Source organism: Cimex lectularius, unplaced genomic scaffold, assembly GCF_000648675.2.
Source record: "Cimex lectularius strain Harlan isolate CLEC.00 unplaced genomic scaffold, Clec_2.1 scaffold33, whole genome shotgun sequence".
Taxonomy (NCBI): Eukaryota; Metazoa; Arthropoda; class Insecta; order Hemiptera; family Cimicidae; genus Cimex; species Cimex lectularius.
The window spans coordinates 197,854-220,710 of NW_019392683.1; the positions used below are offsets into that span (position 1 = coordinate 197,854).

Sequence of the window (22,857 nt, forward strand, 5' to 3'; positions counted from 1 at the left end):
CGCAATTTTATCACGCCATCTGTTTGTTAAGGCTGTCCCGTTTGCATTGACTAATAACCGTCAAATAGGAAGCATTAATATAGAAGTGATTATCACTTGTCAACATCACGCAATTGATTAACCTATTCAAACTGAATTTTAATTTAAATATGCTCGGTGCGGTTTGTTTATTTTGCATTTTCTATTCGACGAGTTAGCAGAGTGGTTTGATTATCCAATCCAGCTCAAGATGTTTCGCAATTAAACTGTTCAATTTGAAATGTGAATGTCGGAAGACAAATTTGTCGAAGATATCAAATGCGTACGGAAATCATGCTAAAAGTTTAAATTAATTAAATCAGAACTGTAAACTTTTCAACTTAATTGGTCTTTTTTTCTTTATTTATATGAAATCATTAAAGTTCATTCACTCCAACACAATATTTTGATGTTAACGACATTTCCTTTGGCATTTGAGAAAATGAAATGTTTAAACGGCTGCCAAAAATGTCAATAAAATAAAGTAGCTTGTTAAACCTCAGTTAAACCGAAGACCGGATTTTCGTGCATTAAAAACTTTCAAAACGTGCAATAAAATCCTCGAAATGTGCAAAATTGAGCAAAAATTGTAATAAAGATAAAACTCCTGATAAAATTATTTATAGCCTTAAACATTGTTTATGATTTATTTTTTATTTCATAGTCAATCGATTATATCTAATAAACGTAACATTGTAACACATAGTTATAATTACTAATGTAAACAGATCTACAGCTATAATACTATACGAAACTGCAAATGTAAAAATGTAAATGTTTTCAGCATGGCTACACTACAAAAATTTTCCATTTGGTTTTTTAAACTTACAACTTAACTCATGGTACAATCTAACTTAATTAGTCCAATTTCAAGAATATTAAATATTCTCTATGGTGTAATCTGTACATTTCACATGTTAGTCTAGTTTTTATTCGTTATTTTGACTAATTGGAAGTGTAATATAATTGTTTTTGAATTTTTTTTATTATTGTTTTACTCTCTCTCTCTCTCTCTTTCTCGCTGCTTCTTACACACTTACATTTTTTTTCTATTTTCTACACTTATTTTATCTCTCTCTTTCTCTCTCACACTATCTTTCTTTCTCTTGTCATACTGCTCTCTCTTCACCTTATTATCTTTCTATTGTTATCTCCCTCTCCTTCCGTCCCTCAATCTTTCCCCCTTCTCATTCTCTTTCTCTCTCTCTTTCTCTCTCTCTCTCACTCTCTCTCTCTCTCTTTCTCTCTCTCTCTCTCTCTCTCTCTCTCTCTCTCTCTCTGTATACATACATATACTTTTGTATAATATATGTATATATTATATTTAATCATACATTACATTTACAAGACTTTTTGAAATGGCATGTCTCATCCAAGTTTCTCATCCATTAAGTATTTTAAAGTGAAAATAAATTTAATCTTTCGTGTTGAACAAGAAAAATAAGGTCTCCTTACTCACGAAAGTTACATTACATCCTCATTCTTCAACATTCTCTTCATGTGCGACTTGTAATGATTATGTTAAAAATGGACAGTAAATTTTTTTAGAACGTAAAAATGGCTCTCCCGTAGCGATTTCTCTGATGGAACTTCTATGACTTGATTTCTACTCGCATTTACCCCTCCACACGTGATTTTGTATGTTCTTAAAAATAACGGGTTTTTAAATACCCCTTACATGGGAGATGAGGATAAAGATTAATTCATAATATTTTAATATTATATTTTTTTAGTGATAAAATTGAAGGTCATATAAGTTGACAGCGAGCACCTCTTGGCGATCTAAGTTTCACTTTTACTGATTAGAAATTTAAATATATTTAGATAGTTAATACAATAAATATCCGGTCTAGGTAAGTGTTATGTTAAAGAAATATATAATTTATTGCGCTTAAGCTATATATACAGTATAAACAAGAATGAATTTACATTTTTGAACTGAGCTATTGACATGCTTTATGTCAGCCGGTGATGGATCCTGAAATAAATCGGACTAGTTTGTTTGGTCAGGAAAGGCGTAAAAGTGTCCGGTTTTAAAATTAGGAGATATCCAGGTGACCCTTGGGTTTGGACTGTGTGGCAACCGAGGGCGGGCCTGACGAGTTTGTGTGCCACCGAATTGCCACACAAGTGTGTCCCCCCTTTTGGACCTTTTACGCATTCCCTTCACCTTTTCTCGGTCTAACGGCAGGATTTTGAATGTCACCGAGTCGACCCGTTTTTAATTGGCAGTTTCCAGGACGTCATTGCGAAATTTCATTTTAAAATGATCCGTGAATTCCGTTTCCAAAACAGAAGTTCGCCGGCGGGGGTTGACTTTTTTCACTTTCATCTTTTATTAAATAAACATTTTATGAGTATTCACCGTAGGCTGGTCTAGCAGCAAACCCTACAGATGTTCTTTACAATTTAAAAATTTTCATTTAATAATAACCTTAGTCAATAGTTTTGAAACTGTGTATTAGAGGGGTTTTAGAATAAATAATTCTTCTAATAAAATAATTCACAACGCTGTGACAATTTGGTCTTTACCGGTCATTATTGGTCCGTCTATCCGCGCTCGTTGTTCTGTACGTCAGCATTTTTTGCCATTTTCAGTGTTGGGTCAATGTGATTCCTATAAAGTCAAATCTCTTTTTTAAGATGGTGCGGGGTAAAGTGAATTATCTTTTTCAGTTCCGGTCGTTCTTTTTAATCTTAAAAATGGAGTTTTTAAGCATGAATGTAAAAATTAGTGTTCGCACATTTTATTACTATTGTTATTATTTTATAATAAATATATTGTTAGTACTGAAGGATAACGAAAAAGTGGACGAAGCGGCTATAGCCGGGAACACACTTACCCGATGGAACGCTATGCGACGCTACCCGACGCCTTGCCACATTTTGGTAGGGTGTGCACATCTATGCGACATCAAGCGCACACCACGTATAGCCACACAGCGTGTATCACAATAATCACTATCTCAATCGCAACGCCTCTTTTCTTCTTAATGCATTATTTTGAGCAAAACCATGTAATAAATTGTTAGTTAAATTTAATTGCTTCAAATAAATTATTCCGGTGTTTTGATCAATTTTTGCCTAACCATCATAATTAAACAATTTTTATAAAAACTCATGACTTTTCTGTCTCGTTTAATTTGGTTTACAATAAAGTAAGAATGTTGTAATTAATATAACGACAAAATTACATATACATAGTTTGAAATAAACTACAGAAAATATGAGTGTCCTGTTCTGACGCTACTCGACGAAAATGGTGTAATTGTATGAGCAAAAGCATGAAATAAATTGTTGGTTAAATTGTATGAGCAAACCCTAGTAATAAATCGCTAGTTAAATTCATTGTATCAAAAAATGCTATTCCGATGTTTTGATCAATTTTCTTTCAAACCATTAAAATTAATTTTTTTTAAATAAAAACTAATGAATTTTGGTCTAGGTTAATTTGGTTTATATTAAAATAAGTATGTTGTAATTAATATAACGACAATTTTTTTTTTGCCTTATGATCTATGCATATTAACCATGGTGACGAATTCTTGTATGTATGTTCATATTGTGTGTGTGTGTGTGTGTGTGGGGGGGGGGGTTATCGTGAAAAAAGGGCCAGAGGCGACGGTGGGAATCGAACCCACGACCGCGGCGTCTATGAGCCGAGAGTCTCTCACGCTAACCACTCGGCTACCGCGGTATAACGACAATAATACATGTAATTTGAAATAAAAATATGAGTGTCCAGTTCTTTTGTCTTCGATTGTACTAAATGCGACCCGACGAAAATCTGGACATGGGGATCGCATAGCGTAGAGTAGGGTAGCGTAGCATAGCATCGGGCAGATGTGGGATAATACAATCTTATGGAAAAATGGACTTTGGATTTGCGTCGCGTAGCGTCGCATGGCGTTGCATCGGGTAAGTGTGTTCCTGACTTAAGTGTTGGGTCGGTGTGATTTCTATAATGTCAAGTCTCATTTTTAAGATGGTGAGGGGTAAAGTGAGTTATCTTTTTCTGTTCCGGTCGTACTTTGTAATCTAATGTTCGTACATTTTATTTTTTTTTTTAATATAAATATACTGTTAGTACTGGAGGATGACAAAAAGTGGACGAGGCGGCTAAGGGCTGGACGTCCAACCATCTGTGTCTCTTACGCTTAAAATGTATTAAAAACATGATTAAAAGAAAGTGGTAGGGACAGTCGACCGGGTGGGCAGAACCGCACTCGAGTATCAAAAATGACTGCGGCCCTCGGAGGTGCTGAGTCACCCTATTAAGAATAGGCCATGCGAGGGTGACTCACGGTCACTACTTTCGGACCAGCGTCTTGCTTGATGTGGCTTACTTTATTGAAAGGTGCCAATCCTTGGCTCCATAAAGGGAGAGTGTAGAAATGCCACCCGATACGGTAATTCTGCTTGAGCAAGACAGCATGTATCTAGGTCCCATATTCAGATGTTTATAGAAAACAAAGCTGTCTTACTAGAAATTATAAATGATGGGGCGAGTGTGGAGTTCAATCCTTTTTAAAAAAAGATGGTTCCTACTCACATTAAGTTGTTTCGCAACAATACGGATTTCGAGCCCTTTAGCTCGTCAGGTTGAAGGGTAACTTCTGCAATTCATGTCGAGAGACGTGCTTGTGGAAACCCTTCAACCTGACGATGAGCTAAAGGGCTCGAAATCCGGATTGTTGCGAAACAACTTAATGTGAGTAGGAACCATCTTTTTTTTAAAAAGGATTAAAAAAAGCTGTCTTACTGTATATAATAATTTATACACATCTCGTCTTGTGTTTCATTGTGCATGTTGAGACAGAATACATTTATTAGCGTGAGTGTGTAGAGTGAGAGGACCGATGGAGAAAATTATATTAGTCACCTATGTAGTATGTGTTGAGGGTGGTGGAGGAATATCAACTACTCCACCACCCCAACTGAGTGAATGGCATGTAAATAGGAAAGAATGTATTTAAGGGTGAGTGGATTTGGATTGATGGTGATTGCGTTGGGGGCTGAAATGACCTAGAGTTAGATAGCTCCTGGAGCCTCGAATAAGGCTGAGGTATAAACTGATGCGGACCGCAAACACTCGGAGTGGGCGATTCTCGAGCCCAGACGGTAATTTATTATAAATTACAAAAAAGCTGAAATTGCCAGCAGAGTGATATGCTCAGCTCAATATCTGCGTGAAGAATTCAGTTTATATAAATCACTGATCAGTAATCAGTAATTATATTGTGTTAAGTAATTGTTTTTGGTTTTTTATCACTTGTTATTGCCTTTTGACCGTTTCCGATACAATTATAACAGTTAACAAATTATAACAGTTTTACAAGGAAAACGTTAGTAACTACGTCCATAAAAAATCGAACTGCTCCATAAAACAACATTTTTTGATTGCCTGTTGTTAAGTAGAAACCAACTTCCGCGTACCGAGAGTGGAAAACAGATACCCTTTTCGAACGGACCTAGCGAAGAAAAAAAATGCATCCGCCACCCGGGAAAAAGAAGTCGTACCGCTACGGCTGATGCAATCCGCCGGTTGCAAATTGCACGTCGTAAAAGATACCGAAGAATGTCCAGACCACAAATGGTACGAGGATCCTTTCATGGAGTTTTCAAACCGATCGAGCGCAATCACTCACTCCAGCCTTGTCCTTTCCATGTTGGAGCCTGTGAACTGTGAACTAAACTGATCTCGCCCCCATTTAATCAAACACTAATAGGTTTTGCCACGTCGTGTCATTTGGAATATGCAAAAAAATTGAATGTATTTAATAAGATTTAGATCGTTTCTTTGTTGTTAAAGGAAAACTGTTTTATTTGCGTATGTAAAGGTGGTAAGTTGACAGCGGGACGCTAAAGTGTTTGTCCAGTTTCACGTATTTTTCTATATTAATAAGTGCCAAAATTTTTCCGCGCCCTGAATTATGGAATTTGAAATGCAAAGGAAAACTCATACGTGTGAGAGGCTCGCCTCAGAACGTTAACGCCAGACTAGCGTGTAGTAGCACGTTATTTCATGATAAACGTTCAAGAGTATCTTTCAATTAATTAAGGTTTTTAGTTAAGATAAAAAAAGTTAATGGCACGAGCGGGATTCGAACCCACGATCTTCGGCTAATTACGCCTCTGCTCTACCACTTGAGCTATTGTGACTTCAATCCACTCGGGCACTAACTTCCCATCTCAACCCCACCTTTTGAATTTTCCCTCCTTTTTGCCAATTTTTCAAATGTCGTGTAATCTATTTGATTCTCGGCGACAAATGAAATGGCCACGGAGAGCTTTAGTGAAGTATACTTCATTTTAATTTATCAAATTCACCAGTTTTCGTGGTCCGCTTAATTAATATCTACGAATTAATATCTTTCAATTAATTACACGATAGATGGCAAAAAGGAGGGAAAATTCAAAAGATGGGATTGAGATGGGAAGTTAGTGTCCGAGTGGATCGAGGTCACGATAGCTCAAGTGGTAGAGCAGCGGAATATCAAGCCGAAGATCGTGGGTTCGAATCCCGCTCGTGACACTGACTTTTTTATCTCAACTAAAAACCTTAATTAATTGAAAGATATTAATTCGTCCAGCGGACCACGAAAACTAGTGAGTTCAAGAGTATATTCAGTCGTATTATATAATATGTACTTTTGTGATTTATCCATTTTATATTATATCTGTATCAATATTTTTTTTCTCTGTTGTTTCGGTAAAAAATTATGTGATGATGATGATGATGATGAAACTAGGAAGCGAGGTTTGTACCCCCCAGGCACCGCAGCTTTCTGCCTTATTGTACCTTCCTAGTTCCCCAGTTGCAGTGCAATCGACTCAATCCTTCTCAGAAGTATTAAGTCATTGACTATTGCTGATACAATTTCATTTCCTAGTTTTTTCCTGTATACTAGAAATGTGTGGTGTGTAGTGACCGTTAGTTAATGATTATTTGGACATCGTGAAATGCGGTCTGGTGTGACGTAGGCTCAAAGTGTTTGTTTTCTGAGTAGATGTGTCATTAATGTGTGTCGTGTTGAGGAGGCAGTCTTTAAGCCCTGAAGATGATCTCAATAAAGATCAAAACGTTGCCACGGTAAAGAAAATGTTTTTCTAAAACCTACGTCAAACCAGACTGCATCTTACGATCTCCAAATGACCTGCATTATAGGTTAAATTTCTATTGAGCGGTTGCTTCGCGTTCGAAGATGATATAGGGGGCTGTGTCCACCTCCTCATTACATAATCTGCAGATGAGATTATCATTGTATATGCCCATGTTATGTAGATGTTTTCGCAGATGCCAGTGACCGGATAGTAGTCCTATCACTCTTCTGAGACTAGCCCTCTCCAACTGCAGCAATGAGTTTGTCAGTATTGAAGAGGTTTGTTTTATCATAAGTTTACTGTCTCTAGCCAGGCTAGATTTTGTCCTTTTGTTTTATTTGGATCAATTCTGCGATGGAGGATTCTGCATTTGTTATTGTTATCCCACGTTTAGGTTCGGGTATGGTCTTGCAGATCCTCCTCTGTCCGTATGCATTTTCGTTATCCAACATTCCTTTGTTCCCTGGCACCCGAGATATATATCAAGATATCAACATATTTTATAGCGTTTCATAACATTTATTTTTATGCGAGATATACTCTAACAATCTAATTACGTAACGAAAAAACCGCTTTTACGGACGTGTGATATTCACCGTCGCTTTCTGTCCCGTGGCAAATTGATCGCAATTACGTTGGTGTAACAATGCCGTATGCTGTATTTTGTAATCTGATATATTATTAACATCCGATAAATTCGCAAGAGCTCGTCTACGATAACAGAGATAATAAACGTTCCCGTAGAATAAAACCATTCTTATTGAGTAGGCAGAATGTGAATATTTCTAGGATTATGATAATTTTGAAGCTTACCAAATGATAAATGAGGAACTGTTTCTGTTCTGAGTTAATTTAAAATGCCATAAAGCAGATACGCGTATGAGTGAAACAAAACGACGGAAAGGAAGAGAGAAACATAAAGAAGAAAATATGTAACAAACATTTTTAAATAAAAAATAAAAAATAAAAATATGCATTGTTCAATTAATCGTTTTTCAGGGGACCAGGCCTTTTAAACGAATGCAACAAGGCTGATGCAGCTGCTAGAATAGTGCCTCATTGTAGAAGTAAGCAAAGATAAATTCAGAAAATACTATCTCTACTATGAAAGAAGGAATGGTACTCAGTCAGAGACAAATAAACTGCTGGAAAGTATCCACAGAGGTCCTGATCGTTTAGGCGAGAAGAAGGGATCACCAACCATCACACCCCATATGTTTAACGATAAAATAATTTATTGTACAAAACATATTTTGCTGTTGTGTCGTGGATACAGTGATTTAAGAATACTATTCCATGCAAATGAAATTTTGGGAGATTGACTAGGAGAATATTGCAAACATATTCCGATTTACAGCTGCCAATCTGTTCAATAAAATATAAAGTGCTATATACTACTAATATAGTATTTCCACGTTGGGTCTCGACTAGAAGTTAGTAATAAAGAGAAAATTTAGGATACATCTATGAGGGCAGAGCACCGGGACAGTCGGAGGAGTGCCTGACCGGGTTGGGAGGACGGCGATCTTTGGTTTCTTTATCTTATGAAACCCGGGCTTAAGATGTTTGGGTACACGCACAATCACCCCTTGAATGTCCATGAGAATAAATATTATTGGGTTGTCCGGAAAATAATGCAGGATTTTGGTATTAAACAAAAAAAAAGAAACTAGTTACTTTAAAGCAATGTTCTTTAATCAAAATAATTTCCCATACTCTCAATACATTTCTCCCAACGTGTTGGTAACTTATTAATTCCGTCTGAGTAGAATTCAGAATTTTTAGAATTGATAAAGTCAATAAATGCATTTTCCAGTTCCGTTTGATTTTTGAATATTATGTGTTGTAAGTAGTGGTCCAGGTGTCTAAAAAAATGGTAGTCAGTAGGCGAGAGGTCCGGAGAGTAGGGTGGGTGAGGCAAAGTTTCATAGCCAAGCTCCAATAATTTTTGTGACGTTACACGTGACACATGTGGTCGAGCGTTGTCATGCAACAAAATGGGCCCTTTCCGATTGACCAAAGAGGGCTTCATTACTGCCAATTTCTGATGCATGGTATTAATTTGGTTACAGTATGATTCAGCATTGATGGTTTCGCCAGGATTTAAGAAGCTGTAGTGTATTAAACCAAATGAAGCCCACCATACCGTAACCATTACCTTTTTTTGATGAGTTGGGGGCTTTGGAAAATGTATTGGAGCTTCTCCTTTGTCGAGCCACTGTCCAGAACGTCTAGTGTTATCGTAGAGAATCCACTTTTCGTCACATGTAACAATTCTGGCCAGAAATGGGTCATTTTTGTTTCGACAAAGAAGTGATGCACAAACATCAAAGCGCTGATTTTTTTGGCGATCGTTTAATGAGTGTGGAACCCAATTTTCGAGTTTTTTCACTTTTCCAATCGCCTTGAGGTGGTCAGCGACGGTCGTTTTACTGACTTTGAGTTGCTCTGCAAGTTCTCGAACAGTTGTTTTGGGGTTTTCTTCCACCACTGATCGCAGAACATCATCATTAAGAGAGGAAGGCCTTCCACGACCTTCTTCATCTTCAAGGCTGAAATCTCCCTCCCGAAATTTTTTAAACCACCTTTGCACAGTGCACTCATTAACACAACCCTCGCCCCAGACTTGGTTAATGTTTCTAGCCGTTTGGGCTCCGCTTCGGCCGAGTTTAAACTCGTAAAAGAAAATCGTACGAAATTCTCGCTTTGACATTATAAGGATGACTGAATTATTTCCAAGTAGCGGAATGCTACAGAGGTAAACAAACAATATCATTTGGAAGAGGATTAATAAGTGTTGACATTCATACAAATGAGTAATCCTGTAAACGTAAACAGAATATTTTATATAGATTTTTTTTAATGAAAACTTAAAATCCTGCATTATTTTCCGGACAACCCAATAATAAGAGATCTCAAGAACTATCGTCTTTTGTCCGGCTTCTCGTGTCGTCTGACTCACCTCCGTGTGGTTAGGGGTTCCCTGGCAATATTTTTGGGCAGGGATGACCCTTGGTGGTTTCAGCCCCTTAAAAAAGACAAAAAGTGTACATGCTTTGAAATTTTTTTAATATAAAATAGATATATCTCGAAAATAAAAGTTAAATCAGGAATTGAATTCACTTATTATGCTCTATTGCAGAATAGTGTCATTTCTGGCCACCCCTGCACCAATTATTCATCAAATTCTCTTTTGTTAGACAAGTATAATTGCGTTTAATACAATTAATTAAGGCTTTTAGTTGAGATAAAAAAGTCAGTGTCATGAGCGGGATTCGAACCCACGATATTCGGCTAGATACGCCGCTGCTCTACCACTTGAGCTATCGTGACCTCGATCCACTTGGACACTAACTTCCCATCTCAACCCCACCTTTTGAATTTTCCCTCCTTTTTGCCATTTTTCAAATGTCGTGTAATCGGATTGGATTCTGGACGACAAATGAACACTAAAGCTCTCCGTGGCCAATTCATTTGCTTAAAGCCGGGGACATACTTACCCGATGCTACGCCATGCGACGCTGCCCGATGCTACCCGATGCCTTGCCACGTTTTGGTGGGGTGTGCACATCTATCCGACGCAAGTACACGTCGCGTACAGTCCACAGCGTTTATCACAATAATCACTATCACAATCGCAACGCATCTTTTGTTCTTAATGCACTAGTTTGAGCAAAACCTTGTAATAAATTGTTAGTTAAATTTTATTAGCACAACCATCTAATAAATTGTTTGTTAAACTTAATTGTTTTAAATAAAGTTACTCCTAACCATCATAATTAAACAATGTTTATAAAAAATTATGCATTTTTGATCTCGTTTAATTTGGTATACATTAAAGTAACATGTTGTAATTAATATAACGACAAAATTACATGTACTAAGTTTGAAATAAACTACAAAATATGTGAGTGTCCTGTTCTGATGCTACCCGACGGAAATGGTGTAATTTTACGAGCAAAACTATGAAATAAATTGTTAATTAAATTTTATAAGCAAAACAGTGTAATAAATTGTTCCAATTTTAGTAAATGTACCGCCGAAGCTAGTACAATAAATTCTTAGTTAAATTCATTACCAAACCATTAAAATTAATTTTTTAAATAAAAACTAATTAATTTTTAATCACAGTTAATTTGGTTTATATTAAAATAAGTATGTTGTAATTAATATAATGACAATAATACATGTAGTTCGAATAAAAATATGAGTGTCCGGTTCTTTTGTCTTCGACTGTACTCGATGCGACCCGACGAAAATCTGGACAGTGGGGATCGCAGAGCGTAGAGTAGGGTAGCGTAGCAGCACATCGGGCAGATGATGTGCACGGGGGTAATTCAATCTTATGGAAAAATGGACTTTGGATTTGCGTCGGGTAGCATCGGGTAAGTGTGTTCCCAGCTTTAGACTTCTCTGTAGCGTGTTCTCAGCGACGGGGTCTGAAGTCGCTCGTATAATCTGCTGTACAGGCATCTAAGGATCGCACTCTCAAGCGGATATCCCGGCAAATATTGTATATTTGCATATACTTAGTTATTTTAATCTGGGTCAGCCCCGAACAGATTGCTCCTAGCATGCACTGTACGCTAGCACGCGCAAAACTAGCAGCGGAACTAGAGAGAAAATTAAGTTTATCAGAGACCGCAATTTGATGATGTTTTCAATACCGCGACATCCATGGAACCGAACAATAATCTACCAGCAGTTATACATCAATCTGTATTTATTCGGGTCAATTCAAATTCCATAAAATTGTGCATACAGTGTAAATAAAAAAAGTTGTTCCTTTACAGAGTGATAGGCAGTAAAATTGGATCTCTAGTGTCCCCTATTGGCAGTAAAATCCCCGTCCGGCTGGTGTATAAGAAATTCAACTAGGCCATTTGTATGTCACCGGTTTTTGAGCCAGTTCAGAATAAAATTTAAATAATCAAATGAACGAAGTGGAAATACGTGCCTTGCATCGCGATTGCTTCCCCCCGCAGAATGTTATTATTTGCTGGAAAAATTGCCCCCGCGAACAGTTAGACAAATAGAAGTAATGGAGTTACCCAGATAGTTTGAAATGAACCGATAACTCTCTGAACGACAGGTACAACGTGGTACATGGTTCTAATTTATTCATTTCCAATGAATTATTTATACTTTGCAACGTACAATATAGGCTATCGGTAAATTAAACAAAAGAAGCTGATAGCAAGATTTACGATTCTATTTTGTTTTATCGTTTGTAAATTCACGCTCTCGGAAATTGAATCTATAAAATAGCCTCCCGAAGATAGATTTATAGGAGAACAGATTCATAAAAGTCAATTAAAACCCGGATAAAATTGTGGCCTTTCATTTTCCTCATAATGTAGTCTGTCTCTCGATGTAACTGATGGTCTGCGTGCTACTACCTACGCAAAAAATCAACAATGTGTGGCAAAGCGGGTGAAACTGATGAACGATATTAAGCCGGAACAAACTGTCGAAGCTTTTACAATACCGTGCAATGTAAATAAAAATGAATAAAAAACAGATAAAACCAAACGAGTATCACAAAGACAAATATGAATGAAGTGCGCATAGAACACGCATAGAATGACAGCGAATAAATTCGCTGTAAATATCCGATGGGAAAATATTGGGTAAACTGTCAAATAAATTGACTTTCATGCTCAACTTTCGCCCCCAACAATGTCAGCAAACAGGCGTTAACAACGACGATATCAAAGTGCAGAGAACTGAACGAAAAAAAAAATACAGGCATTTACTGAATAGGAAACATTCCATGAATACGTATAACCAAAACTTTGTACGGACGACCGACGCCCAGTGGAAAAAGTTCCATATAAAAAGATGTTCTGGCATATGCTGATAACTCAAGAAAGAGCCGACCAGAGGGCTTAACTATAGTACTCAGTTAACAATTATATTTCGTGGTCCGATTGACCAAATAACTTCTTTCAATTAATTAATCTTTATGTAAGGTATTGGTTGAAATGAAGATGGTTGAAAAATGGCAAAAGGGAGGGAAAATTTGAAAGGTAGGTTGAAGTGGGAAGTTGGTAACCGAGTGGATCGAAGTCAAGATAGCTCAGTTGTTGAGTACCGGACTTGAGAGGAAGGTCGTGGGTTCAAATCCCGCTCGTGACACTAACTTTTTCATTTCAACCAACACCTTATATAGAAAGCATATTTAAATACATTCATCCTTACATAAAGATTAATTAATTGAAATTAGTTAACAATGTTATAACTTCTTTTTTGCTTTCACGCTTGATGGCACCATCAACAAATCTTTGACTGAAAATTAAACGTTTTAATGAAATTTATACAGAAAAAATTCTGTGGAATATACTAATGGAAGAATTATTATGTACGGACAAGCAATTTAAAACATGTATATATTTAAATAAATTTTATAATCGTTTGTATGTACATGTATATTAAACATATGTATTTAAAAAATAATCTATTTACGTTTTCGTACCAAGCTACTTCTTTCAATCAATTAATGATTCTTTCTAAGTAAGGTCTTGGTTGAGATTAAAAAGCAAGTGTCACGAGCGGGATTCGAACCCACGACCTTCGGCTAAGTACGCTGCTACTCTACCACTTGAAATATCGTGACTACGATCCTCTCGGACACCAACTCTCCATCTCATCAATCTTGAAAATGGCAAAAAGAGGGAAAATTCGAACGGTTGTAGGTTGAGATGGAGAGCTGATGTTTCGAGTGGTTCTAAGTCAGGACAGTTCAAGTGGTAAGAGCATCGGCGTATTGAGCCGAAGGTCGTGGGTTCGAATCCCGCTCGTGACACTTGCTATTTATCTCAACCAAGACCTTACATAGAAAGCATATTTAAAAAATTTATTTATATTTTATTTTTATTTGTACACATATCAGTACATATTAGGAACGTGAAATAATTTTGTCACACGATCATCATAGTACTAACACTAAAGGCCTGGCTACAGAGTGCGAACTAGCATCCCAGCCTAGTCAATTATTGCAATGCATCTGCTCGCACCGTGTGACCGCATCATAAGAGTTCTTGTCATGTGAGAGCCGGTGAGAGTATGGTAGGTTTTTTCCATGAGCATGTAAAAAACCGTTTTTGCCCAACAATCGCGAAGAACTCAAAATCGGTGGAGAAATAGGGGAATTTAGAAGGTGACCAATTGAAAACTCATTGAAATTTAATGTCGAATGCTAAACGGCGTCGCTCCATGTCGAACCCCTGACTCCACAGCTCAATTTTAAGTTTTCGTTAAAAAATTCAAAAAATAGCGTGTTCCAGAATTTTTGAAATTACTGATGAATAGCTAAAGTCATGTAAAAAAAGCCATCATGTTCAGCATAAAATTTTGTAAAAAATGAGACCCAGGTCTGTGTCTTAAAAGACAGAGAAAATGTGCGTTTCAAAAGTTGGCCATTTTTTCGTGCAAAAACAAGATTGTCTGTTTTTAAGTATAAACAAAAAATTGTTTTTTTGTGTGTTTATATTTCCACTTAGTCTGTGATATTAGCTTGGAAAAAAGTGTTATTTATTTATGAAAAGGCTGTTATTAATTAATTATTATTTAGATTTGAAAAGAAGAGATGGTAAAAAAGGCTAAATAAAATAATGTTTAAATATTGACAAAGAATCTAGCCCTGAGGAAGGTGAATTAAGACACTGAAAGCTTGGCATAGTTTCAAGTAGTTTCAATACTTTAATATTCCTTGGACTACATTCCCCACCCCATAATATATAACGTGAATAGTAGCCGGTCTTTTATGCCTTTATTGCAGTAGAAGGTTTGTAGTAGAACGTTTTTTTAGGATCGATCCGATATATCCATAATAACCATAAAATTGGAGACTAGGTGTTCAATAATGTCCTGGATATGGTTTGGTCACAACGTTCTTCACTGCATTATACGGCTGTGCATAGAGGTTCATCGACTTATTGACATGAATATCGGTATGCCGTGGATAGTGGGGCCTGAGAGGAAGCGGAATATGGAATGCACGCATCCCTCGATCGGGTCGCACGCAGGCGTCGTCCGTGGGAGAATGCGAGCCGGCCACCGTGACATACGTGACCGTCATTTCTTCGCGACCCCCTTGCGGTTGAGGGTTTTTCGTCCGACGTGACCGACGTTCCGGTGGCTAACCGATGACCACTTCCATTCATAGACTGTCCAATATCAACTATCAAAATGCGACGCTCGGATGGCTCCGGAGCTTTTCTTTTTCGCCCCGGGGGTCACAGGACTTTCGCAATTAATCGTTTGATTGACAGCGGTTGCTGAACCGAAAATCAATTTTTTATCACCATTCTATATGTAACCTCAAATGAATACAAAAAAGTCTCGATTTGACAACTGTTAAAAACAATGTTAAATTTCAAACTACTGCTTAGAAGCTTCCGAATAAATTAGAATTAAAAATTAATTAATCTTTATGTGTGGTATTGGTTGAAATGAAAACGCTTGGTGTCCACGAAATATAATGGATTTAATAATTAAAACGAAGTATACCTTCACTAAAGCTCTCGACATTTATGCCATGGAAAATTCGAAAGATTGTAGGTTGAAGTGGGAAGTTGGTGTCCCAATGGATCGAAGTCACGATACCTCAAGCGATAAAGAGCGGCGTATTGAGTGGAAGGTCGTGGGTTCGAATCCCGCTCGTGACACTGACTTTTTCATCTCAACCAATACCTTACATAAAGATTAATTAATTGAAAGAAGTTAATTGGCCAATCTGTCCACGAAATCTAATGAATTTAATAAGTAAAACGAAGTTATCTTCACTAAAGCTCTCCGTGGTTATTTCATTTGTCGCCGAGAATAGAATCCTGATATCACGATATTCGAAAAATGGCAAAAAGGAAGGAAAATTCGAAAGGTTGTAGATTGAGGTCGAACGTTGGTGTCCGAGAGGATCGAAGTCACGATAGCTCAAATGGTTAGAGCAGAGGCGTACTGAGTCGAAGGTCTTGGGTTCGAAACCCGTTCGTGACACTAGCTTTTTCATTTCAACCAATAACTTACATAAAGATTAATTAATTGAAAGAAGTTATTTGGTCAATCGGACCACGAAATATAAAGGATGTAATTTGAAACAGTCATTCACTAGATACTTAATAATAGGTTACAATTAATTAAAGTTTTTAGTTGAGATAAAAAAAGTCAATTGCACGAGCGGGATTCGAACCCACGATCTTCGGCTTGATATGCCGCTGCTCTACCACTTGAGCTATCGTGACCTCGATCCACTTGGACACCAACTTCCTATCTCAACCCCACCTTTTGAGTTTTCCCTCCTTTTTGCCATTTTTCAATTTATTTTAGTTGAGATAAAAACCTTAATTAATTGTAATGTATTAATTGGTCAAGCGGACTACGAAATTAGTGAATTTAATGAAATAAAACGATGTATAATTCACTAAAGCTCTCCGTGGCCATTTCATTTGTCGCCGAGAATCCAATCCGATTACATGACATTTGAAAAATGGCAAAAAGGAGGGAAAATTCAAAAGGTGGCGTTGAGATAGGAAGTTGGTGTCGGAGTGGATCGAGGTCACGATAGCTCAAGTGGTAGAGCAGCGGCGTATCTATCCGAAGATCGTGGGTTCGAATCCCGCTCTTGCCATTGACTTTTTTATCAACTAAAAACTTTAATTAATTGTAATGTATTAATTGGTCAAGCGAACCACGAAATTAGTTAACTTAATAATAGGGTACATATTCCCTTATGCAAAAATAATAAAAATTCCACTTTTACAAAATTAAAAAGTCATCAGGTGAGTTTTTACACGATTTTATTTTTACCAGCAGACGTTATAAAACGTTAGAGAATCTGTTTGGCGCTGGAACTAAAAAAAGTTTTATTCAAACAAACTCTATTATGGAGTTCCATAGCTTGCACTGTACTACTTTAGACAAAATATTATAAAACGTTGTTAAATTATAACTCTCTTCATTTATTATCTCCTATTCTCCACTGCAAAGGCTAGCGTTTTGTAAATTTTCGCACAAACAACTGATATATTTATAACTGAAATAGTTTTTTATTTTTTTATATTTTTTTTAATTTGTAGTACATTCCAACTCCCTTCAAGTAGGTAACAAGTCACGATAAGAAAGGTAAATATACAAAATTAAAAGAAAATATCCATTGGTATTACTCCAATGCTACTAAATATTGTCTGTTTAATTGATCCTTATGTCATTATCACTTTCACTATCATCACCGTCACCTCGTAGGAGATCTCGCGGCCTGTCTCTTCAGTCAGCGGGGAAGGTTTGTGGGGATTCGTCGGGATGCGAGGTGTCTGATATGCTGATTTACGGTAGTTGGGAGGTTTTGATTATTTATTTGCGGGAACGGGAACAGATTTCATCTTGAACGAAACGGATATGTAAGTCTGTATGAGCAATTCGGTTCAATACATAAAGTGGAGCATCTAGCATTTTCGTAGTATTAAGGACTGGGCAGTTTGAATAAGGTGGATGTTGGAATGTTTGGCTGAACCCCACACTTCCAGTTCGATCCATACCGGCTTAGCTATGGTGTGTAAAGCAGCCTTTTATTTTTGAGAGATAAATTAGAACGTTTATCAATAAGTCATGCAAGAACTCTATATCGTGTTATAACCTCCTGACGTTTCGGTCATGGTGAGGATTCCACGTCTGGCGTTTGTCGATGTACGTCCGAAATACCAAACTTGTCCGCAGTTGGGAGGGGAATATTATTTAAGAAAACAGGGGGCGGGGAAATACAGAGAAGGTAATGTGGGCGGATTTGTCTGTTCTAAATTTTATCCTTTTTTTTTCACCAAGTCTCTAGTAGTGCGAGGTGTTGTTGGAAGTTTCGAGTGGAAACGACAAGGTCGGAGTTGCTAGAGAGAATTGCTTATCGTCTGCAAATATGAATGTGTAGGTTTCGGGATGTGATGGCATAATATAAATCAGTAGTTTGTCCTCGTTATCAACCAGAGTACATCCAAATATAGTTTGTGGTATGCTCGTTTTTGATAATCCTGCACTACTGATGTTCGTTGTAATAATGTAATTATAATATATTGTAACCCTAAAAAAAAATAAACTGAAGAACAAATTGAGGAAAAATTATTGAAATGACTCATGAACCAATTTAAGTATTGAAAGCAAACTTTCAGTTTACAAGACAATGATGTCCTCTATTATCTTTTGGTTATATAGATTCATCCAACATTTACAGTCCCTTCTATCTCAAAATTTTCTATAATTTCGCAAAAAATATCACAAGTTTTCCTATCAAACGAATTAAATTATGACTAACTTCAATAGAAAAACATCCCGACCATATTGCTATATTTTTTCTACTGGACCAGCTTACATTTGGTACAATTATATTTATAAAATTCATTATATTTCGTTGTCTGATTGACCAAACAACTTCTTTCAATTAATTAATGTTTATGTAAGGTATTAGTTGAAATGAAACTGTTAGAGCGGGATTCGAACCCACGACCCTCGGCTCAATACGCCGCTGTTCTAACCAATTGAGCTATCGTGACAGCTCGAAGGTTCGACTCCCGTTCGTGATACTAACTTTTTCATTTCAACCAATACCTTATATAAAGATTAATTAATTCAAAGAAATTAAATTTGCATTATATTTATAATTGAAAAATAAGTGTGTGGTCATTAGTGACCGTTAATCGATAATTATTCAGAAATCGTGAGATGTGGTCTGGTGTGATGTAGGTTTCAGAAAAACATTTTCATCAAATACTTTGATTGAATATGCAAAATATATTTTGCATGAATGTGTACGTTTGGGGATGTGATGGCATGTCAGCTGTGAACACCTGGTAGTGTGGGGGCCACAACGCAACCCTGAGGAACACCAGCGTGAATAGGGAAACATTCAGAGAGGGAATGGCCATCGACGACTTGGAAAAGTCGCTTAAAAACTTTATACAGAATAATTTTGCTTGTTGAATAGAAATAGATTAAGCTCGCGTCATTTTTTTAATAAAGAAATTATTTTTCTCAAATAATATTCCTGCTCAAGGTTGAACGTCATGATTATTTTAAGCCATATGTATTTTAGTTGGTCCTATTTAACCAAAGTAATGATTGAAATTGCTTTAACATTTTTATGTAAAGTGTGGTTGAGCTAAAAAATTAGTGTCAACAGCGAGACTAGAACTTCCGGCTTTTCTGTTCCGCTCGTGACACTAATTATAAATCAATTTAAATCTTTACTTTAGTTACATAAGACTTACTAAAATACATTCGGATTAATATAATAATTTCTGAAGTACCTGCATTTCGCTAACATCTTCGACGTGTCAATTTCATGAGTGGCAGGATAATCGAAGTGATCACACGAAATTTCAATGTAAGGCAAAAAAGAGGGAAATTTGAAAAACTTGCATGGAGAGGCATGTGTTGTTCCGGAGTACCGATGTCACGACAATTCAAGCTGTTAGAGGACCGATGTATACAGCCGGAGGTCGTGAGTTCGAGTTCTTGACGTTAATTTTTCATTTCAACCACACATTACATAAAATTATAAATCAATTTACAACATGATTATTTATGTGTGGTGATTAGTGACCGTTAATCGATATTTATTTAGAAATCGTGAGATGCGTTATGGTGTGATGTAGTTTCAGAAAAACATTTTCTTTATCGTGCCAACGTTTCGATCTTTATTGAGATCATCTTCAGTGCCTGGGATTTACAAACATTGTTTACATATAACAATTCACTTTTCCACATCCAAAATGTAATTGTTATATGTAAACAATGTTTGTAAATCCCAGGCCCTGAAGATGATCTCAATAAAGATCGAAAGGTTGGCACGATAAAGAAAATGTTTTTCTGAAACCTACATCACACCAGACCGCAACTCACGATTTCTAAATAAATATGATTATTTATGTATATTTAGTGTTTGTTTTTAAATGAAATTTCAAACTTTAGAAATGATATTACTCGAACATTTTACGGGTGGTATGACTTGATTTTTATGTCATTGACACAAGAAAACAATACTTACGTGACAGCACACATAGTTGAGACACGACCGAACGGATTTTAGGTATTTTTCGTATTTGTTTGTTTTTCCTTTATTCTGAGTTTTTTTTTATTCTAGTCACGCGGCTTTAATAATTAATCGACCCTAGGGAACGACCGACTCTCCGTGGAATTCTAAAAGGACTCGTTATCTCAGGCCGCGATACCGCGAGTCACCTGTTATCACGGGTCATCGAGCTTAGTCTCATTATCTCACTTGTTGAAATGGTGTGGCACGTGAAACGGCTAAATTGCTCCTTTCGACCGGGTTGAACGCTCGGTGTTTTTCCAAATTTCCGCTTTGACGGATACAGGTGGGAAAAGGTTGATAGCTGACAACAACGGACGTCACCTGAAAAATAACAACATTAATTGCGAAACACTGGTCATAGTAAAAATATAAAAAACGCTTTTAAAGAGTATAGAGTAATCGGAACGTATACAGCTTTCAAATCGCATTTCCAACCGTTTACTCTACTACGAAACGCATCGGACAGGCGAAAATATCAAGAACAAGAGTACGAGTTCATCACCACCCCCAGATCTCAGGAATAACTTTGTAATTTGTTCTTCACTGATCAGTTGTATAGAACATCAAACATCAATGAAATTTAATTATTTAAATTTTTACTATCTTTAACTTAGCTACTCCGATATTTATCAAGTAACAAGCATTGCTTGATGTTTGAGTTGTCCGTCCTCTTCTATTAGGACCACATGTCCGAGCTAATCATGAAATTTTTTAAAAATAGGTTTTAAAAAGTCCTGAAGAAGGCGTTAAATACTGCCTCGACCTTCGAAAACAAGTTGATAGGAATTGCCTCGTTTATTTTATGTCTTTCCATTGTTTTTCCACGTACCACTGATATAAACTGCTCAAAAATGAATTGCCTAGAAATTTTATTTTATTTTTATTATAAATTGCATTAAAATTTATTAGAAATTACTGTGCTTTTTACTGAAGGAAAATTTAATTAAGAAATTGTGAAAAATAAAATGAAAGTTTTTAATTCCATAAATTTGTTTAATGGGCGCAATAATTGTTTTTAAACAATTAATACCGTGTATAATGTCCTCTGTTAGCCAAAACCTCTGTGCCCCTTTTAGGCATACTGTTAATAAGGTTGTCACTAATTTCATAAAGAATTTTACACCATTGATGTTTGACAACGCTGCACTCAGTTTTTGCAGGCTAATTGGCTGCGGATGGTGATCGAAAAAGTCATCTCTACGATGGGATTTAGGTCTGGGGACAATGAGAGAAGGGGCAGATCAGAAATTTCCAGGTTTTCTAAACATTGATGAGGAACTCTGCCCCTAAAAGGTCATTGTGATCCAGAAATCATAATCCCTGCCAATGAGATTCCTGGTATGAGTGATGTATTCCTCGATGCTTGGACATAACGGACTGCGGTGAGGTTGCTTTCAACAGTATGGATCCCAGTTCGTCGTCCAGTTTAAATCCCAGCCCAGACCATTACACGGCCTCCTCCAAACTGCACTGAAATTATCACGAACTGGGGCATTGTACGCATCCCCTGTTCTCGGAAGATTCTTCGGCTCCTGCTATCACTATACAGTCAGAAACCGACTCATCAGTAAACATAACAGCATTGCAACTGGCGCTTTTCTAAGCGCTTGCTGCACCATATATCAGCAGCACATGCGGGTTAGGGTACCAGATCCTGTCTGCATAAACGGGGGAGGATGCTAACCAGTTGTACGACGGGATAGCCCAGTGTCTTCAGTTCCAAGCCCAGTTGCGTGCTATATAGGAATTGATTCGTCATTGGCCGTAAGTGAGACCTGGTGGGTACTTAGAGAAGAACCATCTTCCGGTGCTGCCCGCAAAGGCTTCCTTTACCGAAGGCAGTCTCCTCTCGGAGGTGGTTAGAAATTCCACTTAAACGTAACCGCGGCCGGAGCGTATCCGGTAGTTTCGTCACTAGCGGGGCCCCTACACTCAAGAGATAGAGTTGATGATGTGTACGAGTGATATATTCCACGATAATTGCACATAACGGACTGCGGTGAGGTTGCTTTCAACAATATGGATTCCAGTTAGCCCTCCAGACTTGCCGGACCGTCATGTTCTTCATTTAGGATTAGGCGGGCACTAGGGAAAGGGTTTCGTTTTGCAGCAATGACTATACTTCTATCTTCCTGCGCTGAGATGCACTATCAGGCCTCCTTTTGGCACTTCCAGTCTCTCTGGAGACCACGCTCTGAGAAACGCCGACAGTCTTTGCAATATCCTCTTGCCAGTAACCTCGAAGACTCCTGCTCACAACAACATTGCGAACTTCTGGTTCAAGTTGATGTTTTTTCTATTTTTAAAGAGAATACAACTAGATTCAAATATAGAAAAGACGAGAAAAGGTGTTTGTTTACAAAATGAGTAATCACCATGTTTACTATTCTTAAGTAAATACGTTATTAAAAATTTGGATTAAGAAATTTTTAGTTTTTGGTTTGTATTTTCTATTTTGTTTTATCCATCTAACACTAATAAATCGGTTAAATTAATTAAAATTAATAGAATAAGAATAAATTATAAACATCCCTATTATTTTTTTAGCAGTTTAGTTTCACGCATTATACGGGTCGGCATAACTTTCAGACCTGTCTCGGCTGATAGAGAAGACAATAGATCAAAAACGTTCCGAAGGACGTGTCGCCCATCACGTC

General features: G+C 37.0%; 1 protein-coding gene across 4 annotated transcripts in view; it reads right to left on the minus strand.

Annotated features, from left to right (window-relative positions):
* Positions 1-22,857, minus strand: part of LOC112126498 — a 358,621-nt gene that overhangs the window by 177,106 nt on the left and 158,658 nt on the right. For 3 of the 4 annotated variants that reach the window (XM_024225714.1, XM_024225715.1, XM_024225716.1), the window contains exon 3: positions 20,387-20,521. In XM_024225714.1, the coding sequence (XP_024081482.1) occupies positions 20,387-20,521 (135 nt within the window). Of the gene's footprint in view, positions 1-20,152; positions 20,522-22,857 lie in introns of all 4 variants that reach the window. The other variant, XR_002910004.1, reaches the window with a different exon arrangement.